This window comes from Lithobates pipiens, unplaced genomic scaffold (genome assembly GCF_037356315.1).
Source record: "Lithobates pipiens isolate NorthernLeopardFrog02 unplaced genomic scaffold, aLitPip1_a1.2 Scaffold_8, whole genome shotgun sequence".
Classification (NCBI taxonomy): domain Eukaryota; kingdom Metazoa; phylum Chordata; class Amphibia; order Anura; family Ranidae; genus Lithobates; species Lithobates pipiens.
The window spans coordinates 518,136,196-518,163,449 of NW_027507903.1; the positions used below are offsets into that span (position 1 = coordinate 518,136,196).

Below are 27,254 nucleotides of genomic sequence, written 5' to 3' on the forward strand. Positions count from 1 at the left end.
CATTACAGACCTACTCTCCGATCAGTACGGGGTGGCTGCTGGCCCAGCACACTGTGATGCAGACATCAGTAGCCTGGTCATATGTATGCCTCGGGGCATTTCGCCCACCGGCCGCCCCTGGAGCTGGGGGCATGTCGTGGCCGAACCAGCGTGGGGCTCTGGTCTGCACGCGCTCGCTGGCCAGGCTGGGGAGACTACAAGGATAAGGGTATCCAGCCTGTCACCCAGCCGGCTGTTCATAGCAGATCACAGGATCTTTAATCTTGCGCAAAAGGAAAACTTCTGCAGAAAAATCCACAGACCGATGGGCCCGCAAGGTTCCTAGGTCCTTCTTCACTTGGCAGAAAAAAAAACTGAGGCTGCAGTGGCAGGCTGGGGGGTTGTTACCTAAGGGACCGCCCCTTGGGCGGAACTAGAAAGTTCTAGTTTTGTTATTACACATTAACATGTTCTGCCTAGTCCTCTCCTGAAGGTGGCGTAACAACCCGATGGTCTAAGAAAGGAGCTGTGTCAGTCGGTGAATGCAAGAGAAATTAATGCTTTTGCCGACTTTGGGAGTATGAACACTATATACGTTATATATGTAATGAGAATTTTTCATAGTCTGGGTTTAACCACTTCAATACAGGGCACTTAAACACCTTCCTGCCCAGACCAATTTTGAGCCTTCAGCGCTGTCGCACTTTGAATGACAATTGCGCGGTCATGCTACACTGTACCCAAATGAAATTTTTATCATTTTTTTCCCACAAATAGAGCTTTCTTTTGGTGGTATTTGATCACCTCTATGGTTTTTATTTTTTGCGCTACAAATAAAAAAATACCGAAAATTTTGAAAAAAAAAATGTTTTTTTTTGTTTCAGTTTCAAAACTTTGTAAATAAGTACGTTTTCTCCTTCACTGATGGGCACTGATGGGGCTACACTGATGGGCACTGATAAGGTGGCACTGATGGGCACCAATGTGGCACCAATGAAGTGGCACTGATAGGCGGCACTGATGAGCGACACGGATGGGCGACACGGATGGGCGACACGGATGGGCGACACGGACGGACACTGATAGGTGGCACAAATTGGCACTGATAGCTGGCACGGATGGGCGGCACGGATGGGCATGGATAGGCGGCACAGGTGGGCATGGATAGGTGGCACAGGTGGGCATAGATAGGCGGCACAGGTGGGCATGGATAGGCGGCACAGGTGGGCACTCATAGGCGGCACAGGTGGGCACTCATAGGAGGCACAGGTGGGCACTCAGGCGGCACAGGTGGGCACTCATAGGCGGCACAGGTGGGCACTCATAGGCGGCATCGGTGTTATAGTAATGGATGCCAATCAGTGCCAAACAATAATGCATGCCAATCAGTGATGCCCATTGTGGCCACTGATTGGCATCCATTATGGGCACTGATTGGCACCCATTGTGCTGACTGGCACCCTGGTGGTCTAGGGAGGATTATGGATTTTTATTACCTTTTCCCTGGTGGTCTAGTGGTGTCCCTGGTGGTCCAGTGTGGGCATCCTCGGGGGGGGTGTGCTGATAATCGATCAGCACAGACCCCCCCCTGTCAGAGGAGCAGCCGATCGGCTCTCCTCTACTCGCGTCTGACAGACGCGAGTGAGGGAAAGCCGATCACCGGCTCTTCCCATTTACACTGTGATCAGCCGTGATTGGACACGGCTGATCACATGGTAAAGAGTCTCCGTCGGAGACTCTTTACCGAGATCGTAGTTGCCGGGTGTCAGACTGACACCCCGCAACAACGATCGCCGCGATGCGCGCCCCCGGGGGCGCGCAGCGGCTCATTATCCTAATCACGTCATATGACGTCAGGTTAGGATAATGAAACCACTTTGCCGCCATCAATTTGTAATAGGGCGGGCGGCAAGTGGTTAATGACCCTCTAACGCACACAAACACAAGTTATATTATGTGTGCGCTGGTATGTGCTTCAGTGTATTGCATTCTAATTTTCATCCTGCAGTCTGCAACAAAGGTGAACTCTAGACTTGCCCTTTAAGTCTGGTACACTACTAATTTTTTTCGTTCTACCCAGCGGGCTGAACGAATAAACACTGACAGCTCAGGAGTTTTCCGCTGTTAGTACAGCAATCTCCCCTCTTGTGCTATTGTGTTATGACAGAGGGCACACCACCAACATCAAGTGGAAAGCAAAGCGGGCGGGCCGAGAATCCCCCACTGACATCAGCCAGAAGGAGGAGAGAGGTGGCTGGTCATGTGAGTGCCAATCGGCGCTCTGAAATTAGGTACACAGCGCCATTTAAAAAAAATTAAAAAAAAATGCAGTAGGGACATCATTTCATATAGCATAGGAGATTGTAGCAAGGGTATGGTATTATGAAAGCAGCAGGAGGGGAGGATGGAGCTGACAGGCAGGGAGGAGAGGACGAGACAGGAGAGTAGAGCTGCAGATGATGCAGGCACATAAACTGACCATGGTGTCAGGGCTCAGCAGCCATGATAAACCAAGGTCAGTTTACAGGAGGGAGGGCAGGATCAGCCAGGTATTGCAGGTGATACAGGGGGCCAAATTACACAGCACAAGCACGGTGCTGTATAACATGCTTTAAGGGAACAGGGTCCATTTTTTTTTTAGGGTAACAAACACTTTAAGTAATGAGGCAAGAATAAGCCAGCCTGAACATTTAAAAATGATAGGTTCTCTTTACTGATCCAAATCATGTCCTGGACATCAGACAAGATGACACTACCTGCCTGAAGTTTGCATGTTCTCCCTGTACCTGTGTGGGTTTCCTCCAGGTACTCCGGTTTCCTCCCACACTCCAAAGACATGCTGGTAGGTTAATTGGCATCTGTCCAAAATTGGCCCCAGTATATGAATATGAGCTGGGGACCTTGAATTGTGGGCTCTTTGAGGGTAGGGACAGATATCAGTGTGCTATGTATGTGTGGAGCACTGCGGAAATTTTACAGCATTATATGGGTACCTTTAATAAATAATAATATAATAGATTAACATCTTAATGAGACACAATGTACAGGGATAGGGACAATTGTAGACACGCATCCACACTCGCTCAGGGTGAACTGGTGTCTTTATTCAACCTTAATAACTATGTAACTATGTAACTATGTAACAAGAACCTTCCTCTGCCACTCTTCAGAAATCAAAGTCAGTGGAAACCTAATTTTGTTTAAAAATTCAACTGATCCAGTTTATTATAACACAGTTTCATGTATGTACAAAACTGTTTCTCACTTAGTGAGAGTAACAACCTTGTGTATAAAGGTTGGAAAGAAGCAGCATTAGCTCGGTCGGGTATTCCTCCAGTACACACAGGGCATTCGGAGTGTTCTCTGTCTTCACAGCTGCAGCCACTTCACAATGTACATGTTTTTCTTCCCCACCTTGATAAGAGACAGTCCGTTCCGGAGAATGTGCGTACCAAGCACAAGAACTTCATCTGGATTGGTCACCTTATTGTGGTTGAAGCTGACTCCACCTCTGCTAATTGTTTCAAAGCTACAACAGTAAACACGCTCTCATTATGCCTCATAACAAAAATGTATTTTATAGTCCGCACAATATAAAAACACAATACCAATTACAGCATACAACAGTGATAACCTAATAAAATAATTTATTTTATTAATTAAATAAAATTATTAAAATAAATAAAATGCAGTATAACTGTAAAATCTGTAAACATATACTCCAAACCTCATGTATATAATAGTGCAAGATCACAAAGTGGAAAAGGAAAAAACAAACCCTATATAGATATATATCCCACGTACATATATCTATATAGGGTTTGTTTTTTCCTTTTCCACTTTGTAATCTTGCACTATTATATACATGAAGTTTGGAGTATATGTTTACAGATTTTACAGTTAAACTGCATTTTATTTATTTTTCACATATTTGCACTTTACAACTTGATGATTTTACCATATGCAGTCTATCAGTGTTTTGGAGGAAATTCAATACATAATAGTACTTATGCGATTTTAAACATAAATCGCATTGAGTATTATATTATTACTTTGCACTTATTCTTGCACTAAGCGCTTTCTATGGGCATTTATAGCCTTTTTTCACAACTTATTGTCTTTATACTTTAGGGATACGGTAATTAGAATACTCAAAATTGATACAGAAAGGTTAACGTATACTAATAAATTTACTAAATTGATGCGACACCTGGATTGTTGGAAACAACGGTGGTCCACTTCTCCAATATCGGGTAGTGCCAGATACCCCATTTTTACAGATTATTAATTACTTGTGAAAACCCCTTGTGGGGATTTCTTGGCTGGGGGGGCTGCAACCTATTTTTTCTATTTTTTGTATTACATAAGCGCGGCTTTGTTCAATATTTACAACTCCCTGCTTCTGTTTCAAAAATTCTGCAGAGTTGTACTTCCTCCACCCTTCCTGCTGCTTCTTGAATATTATCTCACCAGTCATCAGGAGGGCATGACCTAAGGAAGCAAAACCTTTCTTTTACCAAGATAGCATACCTTGCCCTGTGGCAGGATGGACAAGTCATTAATGGGCAAAGATCAGTTACATAAAGCCTACAGGCAATACTGGGTAATAATTATTTGCCACCTGCTTGCTTTTTTTGTAGGCGCAGCATCAACAGTTCAGCTCCTGTAACAGTCATTTTGTAAACTAATCCAATATGAGGACAATAGGGAACCAATAAAAAATTGCTTTGCAATGTGGCATATACATACAGCAGATGAATGAAAGGTCCAAATCCTCCATTCATAGGGGACATTTATTGTGGGATGTGAACCGCTAGTGCATCTTCTATAACTGGAGCAGGGAGGCAGAAATGGCAATCAAAGTTGGAACTTTTGATGAGTGCCTGTGACAGGTGCAGTCACTCATATTAACCCTCCCACAGCAATGGAAGGGCACAGTTGCAAAAGGTATGCTGGGCAGAGGACACTTAATCCTGTGTATGTGCTGTGCCTGCTGCTGAATTTAAAGAAAAATATTTCACTAAAAATGTAAACTTTAAGGCTGACCGTAGGCAAACTGGGGATACAGATTGTTATTTTCTACCAACTTAATGCAATGCGGCACTAGGAACTCCAGAAACTGGAGTTTCTACAACAGTCACTCTACATCTGTTAGGGACTATGCCATATGTAAAGATGATAAAGATCAGCAACATACATACCCACGGGCACCTTCTGGGATAGCAGAAGCTTTCAAACAGGCATCTAGCACCCTGGTACCAGGTTCATGCAGCACTTCAGTGAATGGGGCTTCCTGGAAGAGCTCCTGCAGCTCCTGATCAGACATGGCTTCCAAAGCATCAATACTGCTATTATATAGGGCCTGTGTGCACCTGAAGGAAAAGTAATGCAAAGATCAGACTTTCTGAAGTGTTTACTTCACTACTGGGCTATAATTTTGTTCTTTCTGTAGAGTTACTTTTGTTAACAGGGCTAGGATGCTAGCTTGATGCCCAACTTTTTTTTCTTTCTTTAAACAGATGGGGATTGGCCAAAGTGGAAACAGATTGCAGTCAATTTAGTCTGGTACCAGGTATCCCTACTGGCATGTATCTTTTGGCTATGGTGGGAAGATGAAGGACGAAGAGGAACCTAACTAAACCTACTGTGTAATGTGTATGGATACCAGAGCCAGCACTGCAAGGTCACTGTGATAACTTTTCATTCACTAGGCTGCCCAAATTGATGGAAAGAGCTTTGATAATTTAAAGTGGTCAATGGGGGTAATGGAGGGGCGACTGCAGCTTGTGTTTGTGTGTACCAAGAAGGGGTTCTGAAAAAAAATTCAAATCTGCTAAAAAAAAAAAATATTCTACTCGAGCCCTAATTTGTGCAGCTCCTCCAGCTCCAAGTGCCAGCCATCCACCTGTGCCCACCTACACCCTAATACCACAATCTCTCCTTGAAAGAAACCAAAGGCTGCATTCTGAAAGCAATCTCACTGGTAAAACTTGACACACCGAGACTCCTCCCTTTAAAAAGGAGACATTTTAGCAGGTTTTGCTTTGAACTTGCAGATTGATTGCTTTAGGGATATTGCTTTTTGGGGTGAGAAATTTGGAAAGTATAACCCGATATGATTCATCATAGCTCCCCCCTTGACATATGGATTTTTTTTAGCAGTTGTGTAGCCATGTTTTTCAACCAACTCCCTGTATAGAAAGTAACATGTATTTTTGTATACGATCATTTACAAACACCCTGTAAAATTAGAATTTTACATATATCAGATTTTTAGAGGTGGGGCCTCAGAGCCCAACAATAGTAACTCTTCACATCTCTCTAATCCTCTGAAATATTGTACATGAAATACAGCAATTCCAGGCCTTCGCACTTGTAACAATTTATCTGAGATCTCTTCAATTAAAAGAGAACTCTCTGATAGAATTGTGCTGTTAAATGATGTTTTAGTGAACCAGCCTATGTCTCTCGACATTTGGCCTGTGTGCATTAGGCATAAATTTAGGTTTTGTGTTACTTTAAATAGTTGGTTTGGGCCCAAATAAATAAATTAAGCTTGGAGTATGCCACACTAGCATTACAGACACGAACGAACGGCATGACACCCTTTGAAAAAGTCACGTGGTCACGCGAGAGTGAAAGGAGCCATGGTGACATCACTTCCGGTCACGGCCAAAACCGAGACCGGAAGTCTCCTTTGTTTATGCTGTTCATTCGTTTCTGCAATTGTAAGTTGTTACTACATTATTATTAAAATAATTTGTTAAATACTACACCAGTGTTTCTTAACCTTTTTACCTTGGAGGAACTCCTGGCAAAAAAAAAAGTTTGAGATCTCGAGGAACCCCTGAAATAATGTTCACATCTACATCTCACGGAACATTGGTATGATCAGCGAAATTGGGAAATTGTCACTCACAGTGAACGGAGTGTGGCACATGCACTTTGTGTGGGGAATATTAAAGCTTGATTGGATTTCTATATGAGGTGAGAGGCTGGGGGAAAACTGTATAACTCACATTGGATGGAGTACCCTTATTAGAGTGTGGCACATGCACTTTATATCTGGATGCACTACATATTGGATGAACTGTCCTGTCTGTTGAAATCCAGCACCGCGTCTTCAGATTTATAAAGACTGTGCTGTCTCAAATTGATTGTATTTGCACTTTTTGGAAGTTTTTTTTTTACAGTCACTTTGCACTTTATTTTTGGATATTATTACATACCGGTATTCACTTCGATACTGGTATTCATACCAACTGGCTTATTTTTTGCACTTTAATATATAGCTGCTATTGTTGTACTGTTTGCACAGATATTTATTTTTATTGATTATGTAGTCATATTTATTTAGGACTTGCTCAGCTTTGAGGTTTCAGTAAGCATTTTTAAGTATGCCTATAAAGTCCATCCTTACAAAAGCCCTAGTATATGTTATCAAATTAAAAGACATGGCATAGCCTATTCACGCTGTCCACAGCGCCACCCTGTGGTGACAGCTTCTATATACAGTGTTCATTTAATTACCTGGGATTTATTTGTTACCTTTATGTAAAATTTTGTTCACGTTGTTATACTTTATATCTTATGATGATTTTTGGATTTACAGGCTTCAAACATCATTGAATTACACTACTACTATCACATACATCCTTTCATTATACATGCAGCATACAATCCTGCCTACCACGAGGTCATCCAATCTGTTCCATAGCACTTCTGGAGCCTTTCCTCCCCACAGGCCAGGGGGGTTTGGACAGTGCTGGGTCCTCCTTAGATCCCCTTGTCTAGCGTCAGGGATTTTTTTTTCAAAAGGTGGTGGTGAATAGGTAAATATTATAAATGTATGTAATAATAAGTAAAATATATATATTATACACACACAAATACACACACATACATACTTGTGCTAATAAGTTTACATACCCTGGCATAATTTATGATTTCTTGGCCATTTTACCGAGAATATGAATAACACAAAAACTTTTCTTTCACTCATGGTTAGTTTTTGGCTGAAGCCATTTATTATCAGTCAACTGTGTTTACTCTTTTGAAAATCATAATGACAACAGGACCTACCCAAATGACCCTGATCAAAAGTTTACATACCCTGTTGATTTTGGCCCCATAATATGCACACAAGTTGACACAAAGGGATCTGTTTGCTTGTAATTAGTGTGTGTGTATAAAAAGGGCAATGAGTTTCTGAACTCCTGACAAACCATTGCATCTTTCATCCATTACTGCACTGACATTTCTGGATTCTGGGGAAAGCAAAAGAATTGTCAAAAGGATCTGCGGGAAAGGGTCGTTGAACTGTATAAAACAGGAAAGGCATATAAAAAGCAGTATTCAAACTCTAATCAAAAAGTGGAAAATGAGGGGTTCTGTTGAAACCAAACCACAGTCAGGTAGACCAACAAAAACTTCAGCCACAACTGCCAGGAAAATTGCTCGGGATGCAAAGAAAAACCCTCAAATAACTTCAGGTGAAATACAGGACTCTCTGAAAACATGTGGGGTAGCTGTCTCAAGATGCACAATAAGGAGGCACTTATTAGAAAGATGGCTGCATGGTTGAGTTGCCAGAAGAAAGCCATTACTACGCAAATGCCACAAAGTCTCAGTCTCCTGACCTCAATATCCGGACCTCAATATCATTGAGCCATAGTTCATGCAAGACAACCCAAGAATTTACAGGAACCAGAGGCTTTTTGCCAAGAGAAATGGGCAGCTTTACCATCTAAGATAAAGAGCCTCACCCACAACAAATGCCACAAAAGACTTCAAGATGTCATTGATGTTAAAGGGGGCAATAAACGTAGTAAGAACTGGGGTATGTAAACTTTTGTTCAGGGTCATTCGGGTAGTTTCTGTTGCCATTAGGATTTAAAAAGACTAAACAGTTGATAATACACACACACACACACACCTTTCAGCATGATAATGACCCATGGCATACATCCAAATCAATAAAGGAATGGCTTCACCAGAAGAATAACATTTTGGAATGGCCCAGCCAGAGCCTAGAACTGATCCAATTGAAAATCTGTGGGGTGATCTGAAGAGGATTTTCCACAGGAGATGCCCTCGCAATTTGACAGATTTGAAGTGTTTTTGCAAAGAAGAGTGGGCAAATATTGCCAAGTCAAGATGTGCCATGCTGATAGACTCATACCCAAAAAGACTGAGTGCTGTAATATAATCAAAAGGGGCTTCAACAAAGTATTACGGGTTAATTGTTTAAGGGTGTGCACACTTATGCAACCATATTTTATTTTTTTATTTTTACTTCCCTCCACCTATAAGATTTCAGCTTGCTGTTCAATTGAGTTGAACAGTTTATAGGTCACATTAAAAGGTTTTTACATTACAGAAACCTGACATTATAATTCGCTTACTCCATTACCTTGCCTCTCTTGAAGGAGGATAGGATATAGTATTTATGTAGAGCAGCTCCTGCGCTCTATGGCAAGAAGAATAATTTTGGAAAAGAAGTAGAAAGTATGTTCTAATCGGAGCAGCAGACACTTTTTTTGAGTGAACTCTCAATAAAAAATAGAAAAAAGGGGGGGAAGGGGGTGTGTTGCGCTTCCTTAGATACCAAGAAAGAAATAAACTCATGTGATAAATAGAGACTATTAGTTCTCCAAAAATTGTGAATAAAAAAAAGTGCAACATATAGTATTAATATGTTCTAGTATATTTTATATGTTATAGTATATATCTAGTTTATTTAAATGGGTTTTTTTTTTTTATTAATTTTTTTTTATTTGTAGTTTTCTGATATCCGATACCAGCTGCTGTAATTTAGTCCTGAGGTAGCAGGGAATCCTGCAAAATGCACCAGCTTTGGCTGGTTTGTACACAACAATTATTGGTGCAGTTACCCCTGCTTTTTAAAAAAAGTTTTTAAAGTGAACACCACATTGTGTAATAAAGCTTTAATCATTTTTAATGGTGTGATGTACCATTCTGGGGGACAAAGCAGAATCCCACAATTACATGGTTTGGTTGTATTATATACAGTGCTGTTTTCTGACAGTGGTACGGGGACTTCCCATCCTGTTCCCAGATTAAAATCAAGTTGGACTGAGCACTGCTCAGCCATTCACAAGAAGCCTTGTATTTTTTTTTAATAAAAACAAAATTCTCTGTTTGGCTGAGGTGGGGTGGAGAGCTGAAGGTGGATTATGTCACAATCTCCATCATAGCCAATCAAATGAGGCCTTGTATTAATTCATAAAAATACAAAGCTTCCTGTGAATGGCTGAGCAACCTTACTTGATTTTATTCAGGGAATGGATTGGAAGTCCCCATACCACCGACAGCACACAGTGCTGAATACTGTATGCATACTTCCTGTACTTGGGCAATTTCAAGCATGTCCTTCTCCGGCTGATCTCTATAACATGGGAGGATTAGTAGTTTACACAATGAAGAGAACCTTATCTAAGTTTTAGCTAATTCTTGCAAGATCAAAAGGTATCAGTTGTATTTGCTTTAAGTGGAGGTTCACACAAAAATTGAACCTCCGCTTTTCGGAACCCTTCCCCCCCTTCGGAGGCACATTTGGCATCTTTCAGGGGGGAGGGGGGTGCAGATACCTGTCTAAGCCCTTGTACACACGATCGGAGATTCCGAGGGAATGTGTCCGATCGGAGCGTTTTGTCGGATATTCCATCTGTGTGTGGTCTGCATCGGACTGTTTCCGTCGGACCAAATTTTCCAACTTGCCGGAAATATTTTCAGACAAAATGCTCCGATCGGACATACTCCGATCATGTGTAGAGAATTCCGATCGGACAAAGTGCCCCGCATGCTCAGATCAAATTCCTACATCAAAGCTATTGGCTACTAGCCTGAACGTAGTCCCATTGTAACGAAATTACGTCATCACGTTCTGAAAGATCGGATTTTCCAACAACTTTGTCCGACCGTGTGTATGCAACAGTTTCGGACAAGATCCGTCGGACAAAATCCGACGGATTTGGTTGCTGGAATCTCCGACCGTGTGTACAAGGGCTAAGGCAGGTATTTGCACCAACTTCCGGGCATAGACTCCCGTGGGAGTCTACGCCTCTTCCCGTCCCACCGCGCTGTCTGCTGGGACACACACAGGTCACAGAGACAGCAGGGACCATTCTGATTGCACAGCACAACTCAAGCATGCGCAGTAGGGATCCGGGAAGTGAAGCCGCAACGCTTTATTTCACGATTCCCTTACCGAAGATGGTGGCGGCAGCATCTGAGGACCGAGGGACAGTTTGGCCTCGGGTGCCAAAATCGTGGGTGCCCTGGACAGGCATGTGTCCTTATTTTAAAAGTCAGCAGCTGCAGTATTTGTAGCTGCTGACTTTTAAAAAAAATAAATAAATTTCACGGGACCTCCGCTTTAAAATGTACTTTGCTTGAAAAATGCCATTGAGATGGGCTTTAAAGCAAAACTGTAAAAACATGAAAGCTTAAAGGGATTGTAAATGATCACCTTCTAAAGCAACCCACTCAATTTAAAATAGAAATGAAAGGCAAAACATTTGTGTATAAATATAATAAAAAACATTATAAACTACCTTTTCCCCTTTTTTATAAGTGATCACCTTCCCCTGTTCTCAGCTGCATACGAGCTGGGTGGGGTCAGTAGCAGCACACTGAGCTTCCCACTAAATAGCTGTACAGGGGGATGTGTCAGGACAAAACTGATTATTGGAGGACTGCATACCGAGTTCCCAGCATAGCTAGAGAATTGACAACACAGTGTGCCCTCCTGCCTAGAGTGGTCAGTTTTTAACTGAAAAGCAAAGGAACTGGCAGGATCACCAGGAATTTCAAATAAAGGAAGCAATACAAAGAGGTTACTTTCTCATACATGTAAATGGTACAGCAACCACATATCAGGTATATGAAGCGTTGGAGTAACAAACACTTTACATCCATCGAGTTCTCTCATGGAAAAACAGACGTTTCTTCTTACAATCTAGCCGAGACCCCATAAGGGAACCTGCAGAGATAGATTTGGCCTCTCACCTCTTGGCGGACTCCAAACCTTCCTTGCCATGGACCAGTTTTGTCACCTCTGCAGCCAGTCTCTTGTGTGGGATTCTCTTCTCCGGCTCCTTGCTATGCTGCTCCATCAGGTGCTCAATCTCCGGCAATGGAATGAATGTGAAGAGCTTTAGGAAGCTGCAAAATTAAAATAATTACACCAAGGGCAATTTGTAAAAATACCCTATATACCAGTGATGGCAAACCTTGGCACTCCACATGTTTTGGAACTACATTGCCCATGATGCTCATGCACTCTGCAGTGTAGCTGAGCATCATGGGAAATGTAGTTCCAAAACATCTGGTGTGCCAAGGTTCACCATCACTGCTATATACCAATTGTTAAAGAAGAAAAGGTGCCCACATCCCTAACAGAATATACTGAAGCAAAGAACCCGCTTAATGGGACATTTTAGGGCATGAAATACTACATCTACGTAAAAAAATAAAAATCACAATAAGCTTGATTTGTACACATTAAAAGTGTATACAGTTTTGTACCTATAAGGCTTACCTATAGGTAGAAACAAACCAGGGGATTTTATTGCTCTTTAACCACTTGCTTACTGGGCACTTAAACCCCCCTCCTATCCAGACCAATTTTCAGCTTTCAGCGCTGATGCACTTTGAATGACAATTGCGCGGTCATACAACACTGTACCCAAATGAAATTTTTATCATTTTTTCCCCCAAATAGAGCTTTCTTTTGGTGGTATTTGATCACCTGTGTGATTTTTATTTCTTTTTATTTTTTTAATTAAAAAGACCGAATTAAAAATTTTAAATGTTATAAACGGGTAATTTTTGTTTGTCATTGATGTACGCTGATGAGGCGGCACTGACGGGCACCGATAGGTGGCACTGATGGGTGGCAGTGATGGGCACTGATCAATTACACTGATAGGCAGCACTTCTAGGTGGCATTGATTGGCACCACTGGTGGCATCGATAGGTGGCACTTGTGGGCACTATTGGTCCGTATAAATGAGGCATAATTGCCTCTTCCTCGTAGGGACCGATCTCCCTTTAACATAAACCGGTGATCAGCTTTTTTTTTCTCCTCCTGTCAGCGCGAGGAGAGAAAAAAAAAAAAACGATCACTGAGCTTTTGTTTAAATCATGTGATCAGCTGTCATTGGCTGACAACTGATCACATGGTAAGGGGTCGGGACCAGCCCCTTACTCATATGACGGCCTCCCGGGAATTCACATCCATGCTGCGGCCGTCATTCGGTCATAGCGCGGACGTCAGGTAGTTAAGAGAGTTTGTTGCTTCAGTATAATTAGCAAATATAGGCAGGCAGGTGCAGAGTGAGGGTTCTGCTACAAGAAATAATGAAATGCTAAGTGCCAAGAGATGACATCTTTGGTCTGTAAATGCATCATTTCCAATTCATTAAAATCAAATCACTGATTTTTTGCAAAAAAATTACACCAACTTTTACTAAAAACAAACATTAAATGTTTACACTTTTCACCAATCATTAGATGTGGTGGCTGCTTTAGTTTTCTTTTTAGGCTTTCCTCCCCTTTGTTTTCACTTGGAGACCTGGTCAGTAACACACTTTTAAGAGTACACCCACTCTGGATGAAGGAGCACAGGTGTACCTTTGAAGAGTAGCATTGTTAATCTGGGGGAAGGGGAAAGTTAGTGTATGTAAATCTAACAAATTGCTGCCAAACTCCAGCTCACCACTTTTAAGCAGTTACAGCAACAGTTTTTTTTTTTTTTTTTTTGCGTTTGGGATAAAGGATAAATTAAAAAAAAAAGCTGGATTGTTGAACACATGTCTGTAGTGTTACATGGGTTGTCTCATCCCTCTAACTGCTACATCTGCAAGAGAGCTCGTTCTTTTGAAAAACAGACTCACTGGCCGAATCACCAGGTGAAAAAAAAGAAAAAAATCCTGAAAAAAGAAAATGAATGCAGCCACAATATCTAAGGAATAGTAAGCTGTGATACACCATATTACCAAAAGTATAGGGACACCTGCCTTTACATGAACTTTAATGGCATCCCAGTCTAAGTCTGCAGGGTTCAATATGAGTTGGCCACCCTTTGCAGCTATACCAGCTTCAACTCTAATGGGAAGGCTGTCCACAAGGTTTAGGAGTGTATCTATGGGAATGTTTGACCATTCTTCCAGAAGTGCATTTGTGAGGTCAGGACGAGAAGGCCTGGCTCGCAGCCTCTGCTCTAATTTATCGCAAAGGTGTTCTAACGGGTTGAGGTCAGGTGCAGGTCAGTCAAGTTCTTCCACCCTAAACATGCGCATCCATTTTTTTTATGGACCTTGCTTTGTGCACTGGTCCAACTCATTTGGTGGAGGGGGAATTATACTATTGGTAATATAGTGTATATAATAAATGTTTGCTTTTGGGTCTAATGCCACTAACTAGAAGTCAAATAGGTTGTCACATCCACTTTACTAAGATCAGTGCTGATGTCTTGACAAAAAATGAAATACTAGTTGATCTGCAAAAATAACTCTGTACACTAGAGGGCACTAAGGGGTCGGCTTTGATTTTGTTTTCATCACTAGTCAAAGCCAACCATTAATTTGACCCCATTAACTATTAGAATGAACATTCCAAAATAAAACTCTAATGAAATTCCACTCTTGTATGCCCAGTTTAAGGGATTAGGTACTCTTTTACAACACGCCCAGCTGAAAGTTTATTTTTTTTTTATTTATTTTTTTTAAATATAGCTTTTCTTTAGTCTTGCAAGATTTGCCCTTTACTTCCCATCCTAGAGACAACAGAAAATAAGAGGAGAGTTTTCCATTCCTGATCTGGTGACAACTCTTCAGTTTTGGATTTTCCATCACTTTTTGCATCAATAACAACACAAAGAGAAAGGGTAAAAACTTTTAGATTTGCATGTGTAATTAGATGAAGAATAACATAAAAACAAATGGAGAGATCCTGTTCTCTTAAAGCACATTAAACAGCACAGTGCTTGTGCCGTCTAATCTGCCCCACTCTAAACCTGGTTAATCCTGTCACTTCCCGTGTCCCCCTCTGTATACTGACCACGATAATCATGGCTGCTGAGCCCTGACCACTGTGGTCAGCTTATGCTCCTCCATCATCTGCAGCTCTTCTCTCTCTCCCCCTCCTCCCTGCCAGCTCAGTATCTGTGTCTCTGTGTCCGACCCCACCCCTTCCCCCCCGCCACTATTAATATAAAATTAAATATTAGAAATAGTCACTGCCAGCCCTCTATTATAGCTAGTCATACCACACTGTGCAAGTGTTTTATTAAAACGAAGCAGGTAAATACCTTTTTAGAGCTATCTTCCGGCCAGTCACATGACTCGGGCCGCTCTACACCTCCAATCCAGGGCTACAGCAGGAGGGGCTGAGCAGCCATGTGACCTCCCTGGGCTGACGACAGAGGGAGATCTCAGACCCTCCTCTGTAGCCCTGGATTAGAGTAGGAGACCAGCCAAGAGTCACGTTACCAGCCTAAAGATAACTCTAAAAAGGTATTTAAATGCCTTGTTTTAATCAAACACTTATATAGTGTGGTATGCCTAGCTATAATAGAGGGGCTGGCAGTGATTAACAGGTTTGGGGTAACAACCATTGTAACAGCTCTGGCAAGGTGGCTCCCACACACCAAGGCTCCCTTCAATGGGAATGCCAGTAGCTCAAATCATAGAAATTCAGAAAGGAGCACCAAACCGAAAATGGATGAAAGTGTTCAAGACAATTTTAACTGTTGCTAAAAAAAAGGTAATGGAATTATTAAAATGACCTTGGACTATCCAGTTTTGATCTGGTGCTCCTTTCTGTAATTATATGCCTGACAGGTTATTAAATTACTCCTAAACACACTGCCAACATCCACAATCCTGTCCACTGCATCACTAATGTGCCAACATATCATGGGGTGTGCCAAATCAACCAATAAGATATCTATCGCCTGAGTAATCCCTTCCTCCAATGAATGGAGGAAGTATGGGCATACTTTTGCTGCAAAAGGAAAATGAATAATAATGCAGCTTTTTGAAAGGTATATTTTAGCTAAAGACTTTACTTTCAGATAGAATGTACAGGAATTAGAACACCTGTCAGCGTTGTATTGCTGTCTGTGCCCCCGTTAGGGAGATCCACCCTCTCTATTTGTCATGTTTACCATGATCGTTGAAAGTGAAAGTAAAAGACAATCCAAAATGTTGGGTTGTCCTCAGAAAAGTAAGAGGGGAAATCTTCCATTGGGGACACTAAAGGGCCATACACATGGGCTGAATATCGGGTGGTTCAATAAAACCCAGCTGACATTAAGCCTGTGCGGATGGCAGCAACCGGACTTGGCTTCTATCATAGGGGCATGACCGAAAAAGGTCTGTTGATAAGCGCTCTCCGCGGTGTGTTCTGGGGGGGGGGGGGGGGAGAGCTGTCAGAAAACAATAGCTCAATGGGTGAGATCGATGTACTAACATTGCATAGTTAGTACAGTCGCTCCTCCCAAGCTCTTCAGTTTTTTTTTTTTGTTCAGCCTGCTGGGTTGAACGATAAATAACTCAGTGTGTACTAGGCTTAAATTCTGGTGACAGCAAGGGGTTTTCTTACTTTGGAGGGATTTCTTCTCACTTCCTGGTTTGGCTATTGGACAGGAAGAGAAGGGGGACATATGGCAAAAAAGTTTTGCCTTTAGTTCTACTTTTTCAAAGTTCTAGCTCTACAAAGACAGTTGTCTCTGGATAAGGATCCCCTATTGATTTCCCTATCACTTTCCAGAGGGGCAATACCAGTCTAACAGACAGAATTCAAAAGCTCTGCTCACTTCTCTATCCAAAAAAAAAAAAAAAAAAAAAAAAATGGCTGAAAGGGTTAGTTCACCTTTATGCAAAAAAACTGCTTATGCAGAAAGGGGGCATCCATACATAACAAATAGGCCACTATGACTCTCACTTGAAAAATGTCCTTGTCATATGGGTAGGCAGGCATGTACTGGCCATTGGGACTACAGGGAGTTTCCCGGTGGGCCGATGGCTCAGTGGGCCGCTCAGGGGCAGTCCTGGAGCAGCTCCTCTCTGACAGTGAGTGATTGTGATTTCACTCTTGTTAGGTGGAGCAGCTGCTGTCACTTGCTGGAGAGAGCATTAGGCCTTCTGCTCCCTCCAGCCTGCAGGGGGAGATAGACAGCTGGCAGACATTCCATTCTCTCTCCCCTTATCACTTGTCAGTTATCACATGACTGGAGAGAGGAACGAGAAGCTGCCTTCAAAACTGAGTACACATGGGAGGGGGAGGAGAGGGAGGACACTGATGTAAGGGGAACTGCTGATGGAGACACTCAAAATGAAAGTGGGCCAGTCATGATGAAGTCCAGGGCCAAATTTTTGTCCCAGCCCAGCCCTGTGGGTAGGTCATTCACATATCTCCCAAAGCCTTACAGGGCATTACTGACCAATGCCCAGCTATTACTGTTCACCTTCACTATCACAGGAGTGAGCTCTCAAATGCTGAGCTGAGAGCTACTGCATCAGGAGAGAGAAAGAGCATGCGAGGGGGTCTGAATTCAGGGCCACTTTTAGCAACATCCTGGGAGTTTTTCAGTCAGGCTTAATGAGGTACATAAATGGCCTTCACCTAGACTCTAGAGCAAGGGCATTAAGTCAATTTTGGCCAAAGCTGAACAATTTGTTTTTATCTACAGACAAGCCTTATCTGCCCAGGCTGTTTCTTGGTAAGGGTGAACTATGCCTTTAACATTTTCTAATTCATTATGTAGCCAGGTTTAGGCTTCTGCTGGGTACCACAGCAGTGAAAAAAGTTGGTAGAGCTTTGATATACAAGAAAGGACCTACAAATTTAAGAGTAATTCTCACCGCTCTACACAGCTGTCAGGTTGCCGGATGAAGAACTGATACAGTTCAAATGGAGGAGTCTTGGGTCTGGTCAGCCACAAAGCATTCCCTGCTGACTTCCCCAACTTATCTCCAGTAGTGCTTGTGATGAGAGGCATGGTGATCCCAAATACTTCTTCTCCTGTGGTCCTGTGGGATGAAATGCATAATTATATAGAGAGTGATGGAAAATCTTTACAATACCAGCAGATCTGTGTATGTATTCCATGTATTCGGTAGCTGGCTCAGGAAAGTGATTGTAGTGGTGGACAACCCTTCAATATATAGGCTCAATTCACAAAGCTAAGGAATAAACCCGCTGTGGGCTGACGTCACTCAGCTGGTCGAGGCTCTGGATCGATCCAAACTTTACAGTCAGGATCCACCCAGATGCCTGGATCAGCAACTGGCTCAGCCTCTCAACGAGCCGCTTGTTTGAATCTGGGCCAGTTGCTCCTGCCCGCTACACAGCCTGGCGCTCCAGTGAGCGCTGGAGGGCAGAGCAAAGAGCCAGTGACTGACCTGCTCTCTGAAGACTGAGAACTGAGCAATCAGTCCTTGATCGCTCAGTTCTCAATATTAGAAGCTGTGGGGGGACAGATGCAGCATCAGATCAATGTTGCATCCACCTAGGTGAGCATAAAAGTTTTTTGTTTTTTTAAAGCCCAAACTTCTGATTTTTAAGCGTTTGTAATCCTAAAATAGAAAATCAAAAACTATAACAGAGCCACAGTTCTTACTGGCCCACTAAGAAACTAAACTGGACAGCTACTACTCTAATTTTGATAGAGCATCAAATGGTAATCATATTTAGAAAAAAACAGCGCTAATCCCTTCCAAGTGTAAAAAATATATATGAATTGTGTAGTCTCATAATACTAAGTAAAATACAGCATCAAAATATATTCCGCCCAAGCAAAATATAATGTGCCAAAAAAAAAAAAATTATCAAAAATCTATAAAGTGCAATACACATATCTTGTTGAAAATAAACAAAAGTATTAAAGAAAAAAAGACGGTGTTATTTCCAATATTCCAAAGATCCAAATGACATGCTGCATGTAAAACGTGTTAAATCTTCACACAAGTGTTCTCATGCCACTGTGATTCCCCACTGTGCACACCAAATAAACTCACTAGGAGTTCAGGCTGGTAAAATGATAAACCAGCTAATGCACCAAATAAATCCACTGCCTAAGTAACCGATTCCACTCCAGACCTGGCTGTATAGCAATAACCCCGTCATAAGTGGGAGGATAGAGAAAAGGAAGCTTCCATAGTGTAAGATTGTTGAAACCAGACTTTTTTTTTTTTTTTTTTATATATGAATCCACTCACATGTACATCGTATCCTTCTGACACCAAGGTAAAAATGTTTGTGTCCCCTATCATCTCTGGCCAGACCACTGAGCTCTGAGTATGATCTAGGCGTGTGTGGTGATGTCCTTGCTTGACACATTTGCTTTGAATCTAGGAGCCTCTTTTTTAAAGAGGAAGTAAACCCTGATGGGTTTACTTCGTCTTTGTCTCCATGCAAAGGTAAAGCATAATGGGCTACTATGCATCGCATAGTAGCCCATTATGTGTCACTTACCTGACACAGGAGCCTGCGATGTCGCCGCTGTCCCCTGTAGTCTGGAGCGTCCATCTTCTTCCGGGTATCGCTGCTCCGGCCACTCACAGCACTGGAGCAGCGATGACGTCACTCCCGCGCATGCGCACGGGAGCAGCCACTAATGGCATATCTCCGTTAGCAACGGCATGCCGCTAACGGCGATAGTGCGCCTGCGCCGTAGACAGCTGTGACTATCTTTTCGTAAATATCTCCTAAACCATATAGGTTTAGGAGATATTTCTTGGACCTACAGGTACGCCTTAATCTAGGTTTACCTGTAGGTCAAAGTGATTTGTAAGGGTTTACAACCACTAAGTAACAAAGCTTTATTTTCAATGTCAAAAACCCCTTTTCTTATGTAGCGCTGAGGTGTACCTTTAAAGATGCACAACACAGGTTTACACACAGTCTCTCAGCTTTCGCCTATTAAAAGGGGTTATAAAGTCAGAAGTTTTTTTTTTTTTTTATGGATTCTATGCATTAGGATAAAAAGCCTTCTGTGTGCAGCAGCCTGAGCCCCATCTCCGCCCAGTGATGTCAACAAGTGTCTTGGGCGTCCAAGACTCTCCCTCCTGATTGGCTGAGACAGCAGCAGCCACTATTGACTCCCGCTACTGTAAATCAAAGGCAGTCAGCCAATCAGGAGAGAGGGGCCGGGCTGCAGCTGTGTCTGAATGGACACAGGGAGCTGTGACTCGGCTTAGGTGCTTGCTGTGGGGGCACTCAACAGGAAAGAGGGGCCAGGAGTGCCAAAGAGGATCCCGGCTGCTCTGTGAAAATCCACTGCAGCAGAGAAGGTAAGTATTAACAGGTTTTTTTTTTTAAATAAATAAAATGAATGTCAGCGTGCATAAAAACTGAGGTAAACTGATGTCTCTGCAAGTGAAATCTGTGTAGTTTTCCATTCACTTTTCATGCACGTACGAGGTGAACAAGCCCTTAGCATGAAACCCTCTTATTTACAGCCAAGGAAGCTGCTTCTGTTTGATCTACAACTGCCATGAATCTGCACATGATCAGTTATGACTCTAGCCATTTGATGGTTTGACAGTTTAGTTGAGGAAAGGAGTAAAGTAACAGTTAACAATCCCAACATTCCAGGAATGTAACTGTTTTTTGAAATTGTTAAAAGGATAAGTTCACCTTTTCAAAAAAATAAAAATAAAATAATAATAATAAATGCACTTTTTTTTGCAGGTAAAAAAAAAAAAAAACAAAAAAAAAAAATGTGCATTTATTATTTTCTCTTACATGAGCCTGTAAAGCATTGCACCAGCGATCAGCAGATCACTAAGGCCATGCCTGTTTCCTGCAGAGCTGTCAGTGTATTCACTTGCTTGTACCTCCTATGAGGAAGCCGATACATGCTGACGGGAAGCATGAATGAACTACCACAATACTCACAGGGCCATGGTAGTTCATTGAAAAGATGCAAAGGCTGCCGGACCTTGTGGTTTTCCCATTCACAGAGCGCTGTGAATGAGTGAAGCAGCCGTGTGGGTGGAGAAGAACCTCTGCTACCTGGCACAGCAGGGATCAGGGAGATGTGGGGGGGTATCAGTGCATTCATAACACGTTTCGCCCCAAATATGGGTTTAATATGTCAGGAGAGGTGGAATTTATCCTTTAAATCAATGGGTTTATGCTCAGCACACAAGTCGTATAGCGGGACATCTTCCTTTCACAATGCCTATCGGATTACAACCTTTCCTGCACAATTGGACTAAAACTATGGTCAGACCACGCACCAGTACACCTACATCTTAGGTAGACTCCCACAACATACACGTAGCTGCACGTGGAGACTAAACGATAACCGGCATAGCATGTACGACGACGATATCAAAGGCTCTAGTGCATTTCATCCACTCACACAGGAGACTAGACTTCTGCCATGAATCAGTGGGAGACTTTGAAATGCTTTGTAGGAGGGATTTTTATCCAACAACATGGCTCTAGATTGAAGCGTGCCCGCACTGAGGACATTAATCGCCTCTCAGTTCTTTTTTTTTGTCAATTAACTTTTTATTATTTCCAACAATGCATTACACATCATGCTGAAGTACATCACATCAGTTCCACAAGAAAGAAAATGATCTAACATTGGGAATCTTCTGCCCGTTGAATCAGGTAGAGCCCTCTGGATCAGGTATAGACCAGATCAGGACTCCTCCACAATCAACCGGGCCAGTACTGGAAGTAAGCATACATCGCCAACCGTCACGTTGTCCAGCAAAGAAGCCCAATAGCTAGTTACTGATTTCAACTAGCTCTGCTAACTACTCACACCTGACGCTGGTATCCAAGCATCTTTCTATAGGAACCATAGGGCACATGAAAACGAGATCAAAAGAGAATGGAGAATCAAGAAGAGAAAAAAATAAAAAAGGAAAGAGAAAGTAAGCGAAAAAGAAAAGAGGGGAGAGCAAAAAGGAGAGTATAGGAGATAGAGGGAATGAAAGAAGAGAGAGCTGTTAAGAAATAGAAGAGGGACGAGGGATAAGAAGGGGGACGGGGGAAGGAAGAGGGGGGTAAGCACCGTGTGTGGTCTCCGCAGCAAATCACAGCCGGTCCTCTCGAAGATTCCATGGGGTCCAAACCAAATCGTGGGCCTCCATCCGATCCTGTATCCTGGCGGTCATCTTCTCCATTAGTTCCACGTCGTTGATTCTGGTATGGAGCGCACCGAGGGTAGGGGGCTGTACTTTTTTCCAATTTAGGGCAATTAAACACCTCGCCGCTGTCAAAATATGCCTGGACAGTTTCTTTCGGGACTTCGTTAATTTAGGGAAGGGGATGCCCAACAGGAAATTTTTGGGGTCCAGTGCCACCTGCTGGTCTAGGACAGTGGTCAGGAGGCGCCGGACCTCTTCCCAAAAGGGGGTTACAAGGGGGCATTGCCAAAAGATGTGGAACAATGTACCCCTGTGGGTTAAGCATCTCCAGCATCTGTCGGAGGAGGTGGGGTAGATGGCGTGTAGAACGTCCGGGGTCATGTACCAAAAAAATAAAATTTTATACGCATTCTCCCGGTAGAGCGTGCACATAGAGCTTTTGGAGGCCTGGGACCATATCAGCTGCCACTGCTCCTCCGTAATCTCCCCGCCCAACGCTTCCTCCCACTTGAGCATGTAGGTATGCTTGCCTTTCAAAGCTTTAGGGGGAGCGTTGATTATTTTATAAATGGTGGATATCAATCCTCTCTGGGCCGCCTCTCAGTTCTTAACGTTTCTCTTGAAGCATCACATAAATGCACGTTAGACCCCAAGATGCTGGCAGAGTTGTCGGGACCTCCTGCGCCATTTGATTTTTCAGAATACTGTACAATTAACTAGGGCTGTTACTGATTAAAATTTTCGTGTTCGATTAATTGATTTTTTTTAATCGATTAATTTCGATTAATTATAATGCACATACAGATCCAACTACTTTCTCCTTGCATTGTAACTCTGCATTAGTCAGTGGTAAATGTGGTATACCCTATATACAATACTATATACAATCACCCGACACTAGTTTGTTTCCATAATCCATGACTTAACTTCACAGTTCACACAAATACGTTTTAAATTCAAACTGTAGCACTGACGTAATTTTTTCCCACAGTAGCGTGACAATCCCTCCACCTCCGGTCTAACCAATCACTCTCACCTTATGGCAGAGACCCCTGTGCAAACAGGTGGTCATGCAAGTAAGTATCAAAAGGGTTAACACTGACCATAAACTTCTCTCACGTCTCCTTAGATCTCAGCAAGGATGTCAGGTCATGGGTAGAAAGAAAAAATCTAAGTGCTCACCGCTTAAGTATAAGTGCTCATGCACACGGACGTTTTAAAAAACTGGCTGCAAAGCTAGCTCCGACCTCTGGAAAAATCGTCGTTAAAAACGTGATTTTTACCGCGTTTTGCATTGGCGTTTTTTAGCGTTAAGTAGCGTTTTTTTAAGAAACACATCTCTTGGCTATAGCACTCAGAAAACAAAGAAAATGTGTTGCGCGTTTATGCGCGTTTTCCCGCGATTCGCGTTTTTACAGCTCTAGCTCCACGCCACGGAACGCACTGGTCCTGGGTTTTTTTTACAGCTTAAAAACGCCTATGCCATTTGCAGCTCAAAAACGCCTAGGTGGGCATGAAGCCATAGACTAACATGGACAGCCGTTTTTAAGCTGCAAAAAAAGCTCAAAAAAGCGGCTGTAAAAACGTCCGTGTGCATGAGGCCTAAGATTTAATTGTGTTCAAACACAAACTACTCACATAAAGAAAATAAAAACACAGCATGTAAAGCTGATAATCGTGTTAGTTCTGTAGGGCAGCAGCGAGTGACGTCATGCGTAGCTCCTCCTCCGTACGCGTTAGGTTCAATCAGAACTTCGATGTCACCGGACTCCTCCCCCCTTGTGATGTCTGTGACGTCACCGGATCTCCAAGAAGACCCAGAAGGCGGCGGAGAGGTGAGTAGCAAATCCTCACTTTTTGAGATCAGGTCCTCTTTAGCAGAACCCTTCATTGCACACCCCTGAATACAAGTCTGACATCCTCCCCCCACCAGGGGTTCAAAGACATTTGCATGCACACTCTGTTCTTATAGGTTTCTCCCTGCAGTGCAACACTATACTTGACAGGTTAACTAGTTATCAAACAAAAATTGATCAAAGCAAGAGAGTAAGGATGAGCTCAGGCATGTTCACAAGTCGAACATGCAGAGCCCGCCAGGAAGTCAGCACTGCGCTGCGCTGATCACAAGCAGTGAGACATTTCCTGATCTCTACAGCCGCACGTCAGGACAATGTCTCAATGTCTGTGATTAGCGCTGTGCAGTGCCAACTTCCTGGCGGGCTCTGCACGTGCGACTTGTGAACACGCCTGAGCTCATCCTTACAGGAGAGTTTGGACCTCTGTAGATCAGGTCCCATGGGTTACATCTGATTTCTACAGATGGAGGGGGGCCTGATGTTATACGTCTTACGTTTGATATTTAACAAGGAGCAGGGTTATGCCTCCACCCTCTGCAGAGAAGGGGGGCCCCGGGGGTTATGCCTCATCCCTCTGCGGAGAAGGGGGGCTATACATCTAAGCCCTGCTTGGAAACCACTATCCTGTGGTGGTTGGGGTTATGATAGGGTGACCAGATGTCCATGGTTTCAGGGGACAGTCCCCGGATTGAGGACACTGTCCCCGGACCAATTCCGTCCCCGGTTTTGACTTCAACAGGAGCTGGGGCAATTTTCAAAGACAATCAGTGCAGAATTAAAGAAAAAAAAATAAAAATCTGAATTACACACCCCCGCTCCTACTAGCTTAGGGGGTGTATTTTTTACATTATCTGTGTCCCTTTCTGATGATCGTGTGCTGGTCAGAGCGGATGGACCATTTCTTCAGTTTCCGGCACATGCCCATTCAGCTCTGTTCACATGTTCTTCTGCCTTGGCTCAAATCGCCTGCCTGCTTTTCTCCTTGCCTCCCCTGGCAGAGACATTTTCCTCCACTCCCCACCCAATAGTAGCCGGGGGCCCGGAGAGTGAGACCTGAGAGGCTGTGAGGCAGGTGGCAGAGGCGACAAGGGGCAGAGAGAGGCAGCTGAGCTCAGCTGACGATGTCCAGCAGCAGGAGTAGAGGGGGAGGGGATCCAATCGTGGGGCTGCCAGTGCCTTCAAGGCTTCAACACAGGTGTGCTTTGGGGGTGTCTGTGAGTAGACTACATTGCACTCTGCCTGTCTCTCTGGCATAATGGATGGTATCAGAACTCACAGGCAGCAGCACTTATTGGTCAGAAGTTCACAAAATCAGCACCCAGCAGTCGGGTTATGTGACACACTGTGACAGAGCCCACCAGAGCCATGATAGAGCGCCCTCTGCCTGTGACTTATAATGCTGACCGAGCCAGCCAGAGCCATGATAGAGTGCCTGCTGCCTGGGAGTTATCATAATGATGATCTTAACCAGTTTCCGATCTCCTGATAGCAGATTTACTGCTATAGGGGGGTCGCGCTGCACAGGATCACTTATATAAGTGATCCTGCATTTCTGGGTATCAGAGCCAATCAGCACATCCGGTGGACTCGCCTAGTGGTCTGCCTATGTAAACCAGGCAGTTTGCTATTCTGTCAGTGTGGAAGACATTGATCCTGAAAGCAGGATCTATGTCTTCCCTTAGTAAAAGCACCTCCCCCACAGTGAGAAAACACTTAGGCGCACATTTAACCCATTGATTGCCCTAGATGTTATCCCCTTCCCAGCCAGTCATTAGTACAGTGATAGTACATATTTTTAGCACTGATCACTTTATTAGTGTCAAAAGCGTCACTAATGCCACGTACACACGAGCGGAATGTCCAACAGAAAAAGTCAGACGGAATCTTTCCATCGGATATTCCGATCATGTGTATGCCTCATCTGGTTTTTTTTTTTCTGATGGACTTAGAAACAGAACATGTTCTAAATATTTCCAACTGAACCATTTCCTAGAGGGAAAACCCCTCATCTGTATGCTGTTGCGACGGGCCAAAAACTACGCATGCTCTGAAGTATGAGGTGGAATCTATAGGCTACTGAACGTCCCTTTTCTAGTCCCGTCTTACGTGTTGTAAGTCACCGCTAGATGGTCAGACTTTATTCCGACAGGAAAACCTGTTGTGTGTACGTGGCATTAGTGTCCAATTTGTCCACGGCAATCCTGCTATGAGTCGCTGATTGCTGCCATTACTAGTTAAAAAAAAAAAAAAAAAAAAAAAAAAAAAAAAAGTATGTCCCCAGATTTCATTTTAAAAATCTGGTCACCTTAGGTTATGAGTCTGACTTCTCTGTAAGGGGGCCCTGGGGTTATACACCAAGTCACTGTGGCAGGGGTTATAGGAGCATCCTCCGGTCTGATCCTCATAGCAGTGCCCTGTGGTAAGGCTTTGGGGAGGTATGAAGATCAGGGAACGCTTGGCACCACCAAAGGAGTAGGGATGGCGTCGCTCTCACCTCTGGATGAAGTCGTGGCCAGACATGAGGTTGCCCAGTTGGTCGGTGCCCCCCAGCTGTATGCGGCAGCCATGATTACGGTACAGGTAGTAGAAGTCGTAGGCCTGGAAGACCTGGTAGGTGAACTCGGTGAGGCTCATGCCCTCAGTGGATTTGAGGCGGCTCTGTACGCTGTGCCGGCTCAGCAGGGTGCCCATCCGGAAGTGTCTGCCCACCGAGCCCAGAAAGTCCACCACCTGCCATTTGCGGTACCAGGCAGCGTTGTCCAGGACGGTGAAGCTGCCCGGGGGCCGTTTGTGGCCCTCAGGGACCAGTGGTTGTGAATTAGTGAAGAGGCGGTCCAGGCACTCCCGCAGGCCCCGCACGTTGTCCGCCAGTTGCTCCGCACCCTGCGGTTCCCTCTCTTGGCTCCTCCCACTCGGATCCCCGATCTGCGCTGTGGCTCCGCCGATTACGGCGATGGCGTGGTGCCCGGCCCGGTAGAAGCGCAGCAGGCCTATCACAGCCAGCAGGTTGCCGACGTGCAGGGAGTCCGCCGTGGGGTCAAAGCCGCAGTAGACGGTCTGTGGTCCAGAGGAGAGGAGCTCGGGCAGTAGCACGGGGGCGCTCTCCGCCGGGAACATGTCCTTAAAGAGCCCCCGTCGGGCCCCGGACACTAACGGGTTGGAGAAGGCGGACATGAGGCGAACGGGGCAGTGGGAGAGCCGGGGCACCCAGCGGGCAGCATGCACTACGGGCGCCGCCATCTTTGGGGAGCGCGGAGACTGTTGGGTAAGGTCAGCTAGC

The 27,254-nt window shown here is 43.8% G+C and overlaps 1 protein-coding gene across 1 annotated transcript; it reads right to left on the reverse strand.

The window, feature by feature from the left end:
- Window positions 1-3,173: 3,173 nt before the first annotated feature.
- Window positions 3,174-27,254, reverse strand: YARS2 (tyrosyl-tRNA synthetase 2). Its single transcript, XM_077469431.1, has 5 exons — window positions 26,469-27,254; window positions 17,871-18,038; window positions 12,010-12,165; window positions 5,181-5,351; window positions 3,174-3,508 (listed from the first exon to the last, which is right to left on the reverse strand). Exons 1-5 carry the CDS (start codon window positions 27,212-27,214, stop codon window positions 3,349-3,351), a joined length of 1,401 nt encoding a protein of 466 aa, XP_077325557.1. The 5' UTR covers window positions 27,215-27,254; the 3' UTR covers window positions 3,174-3,348.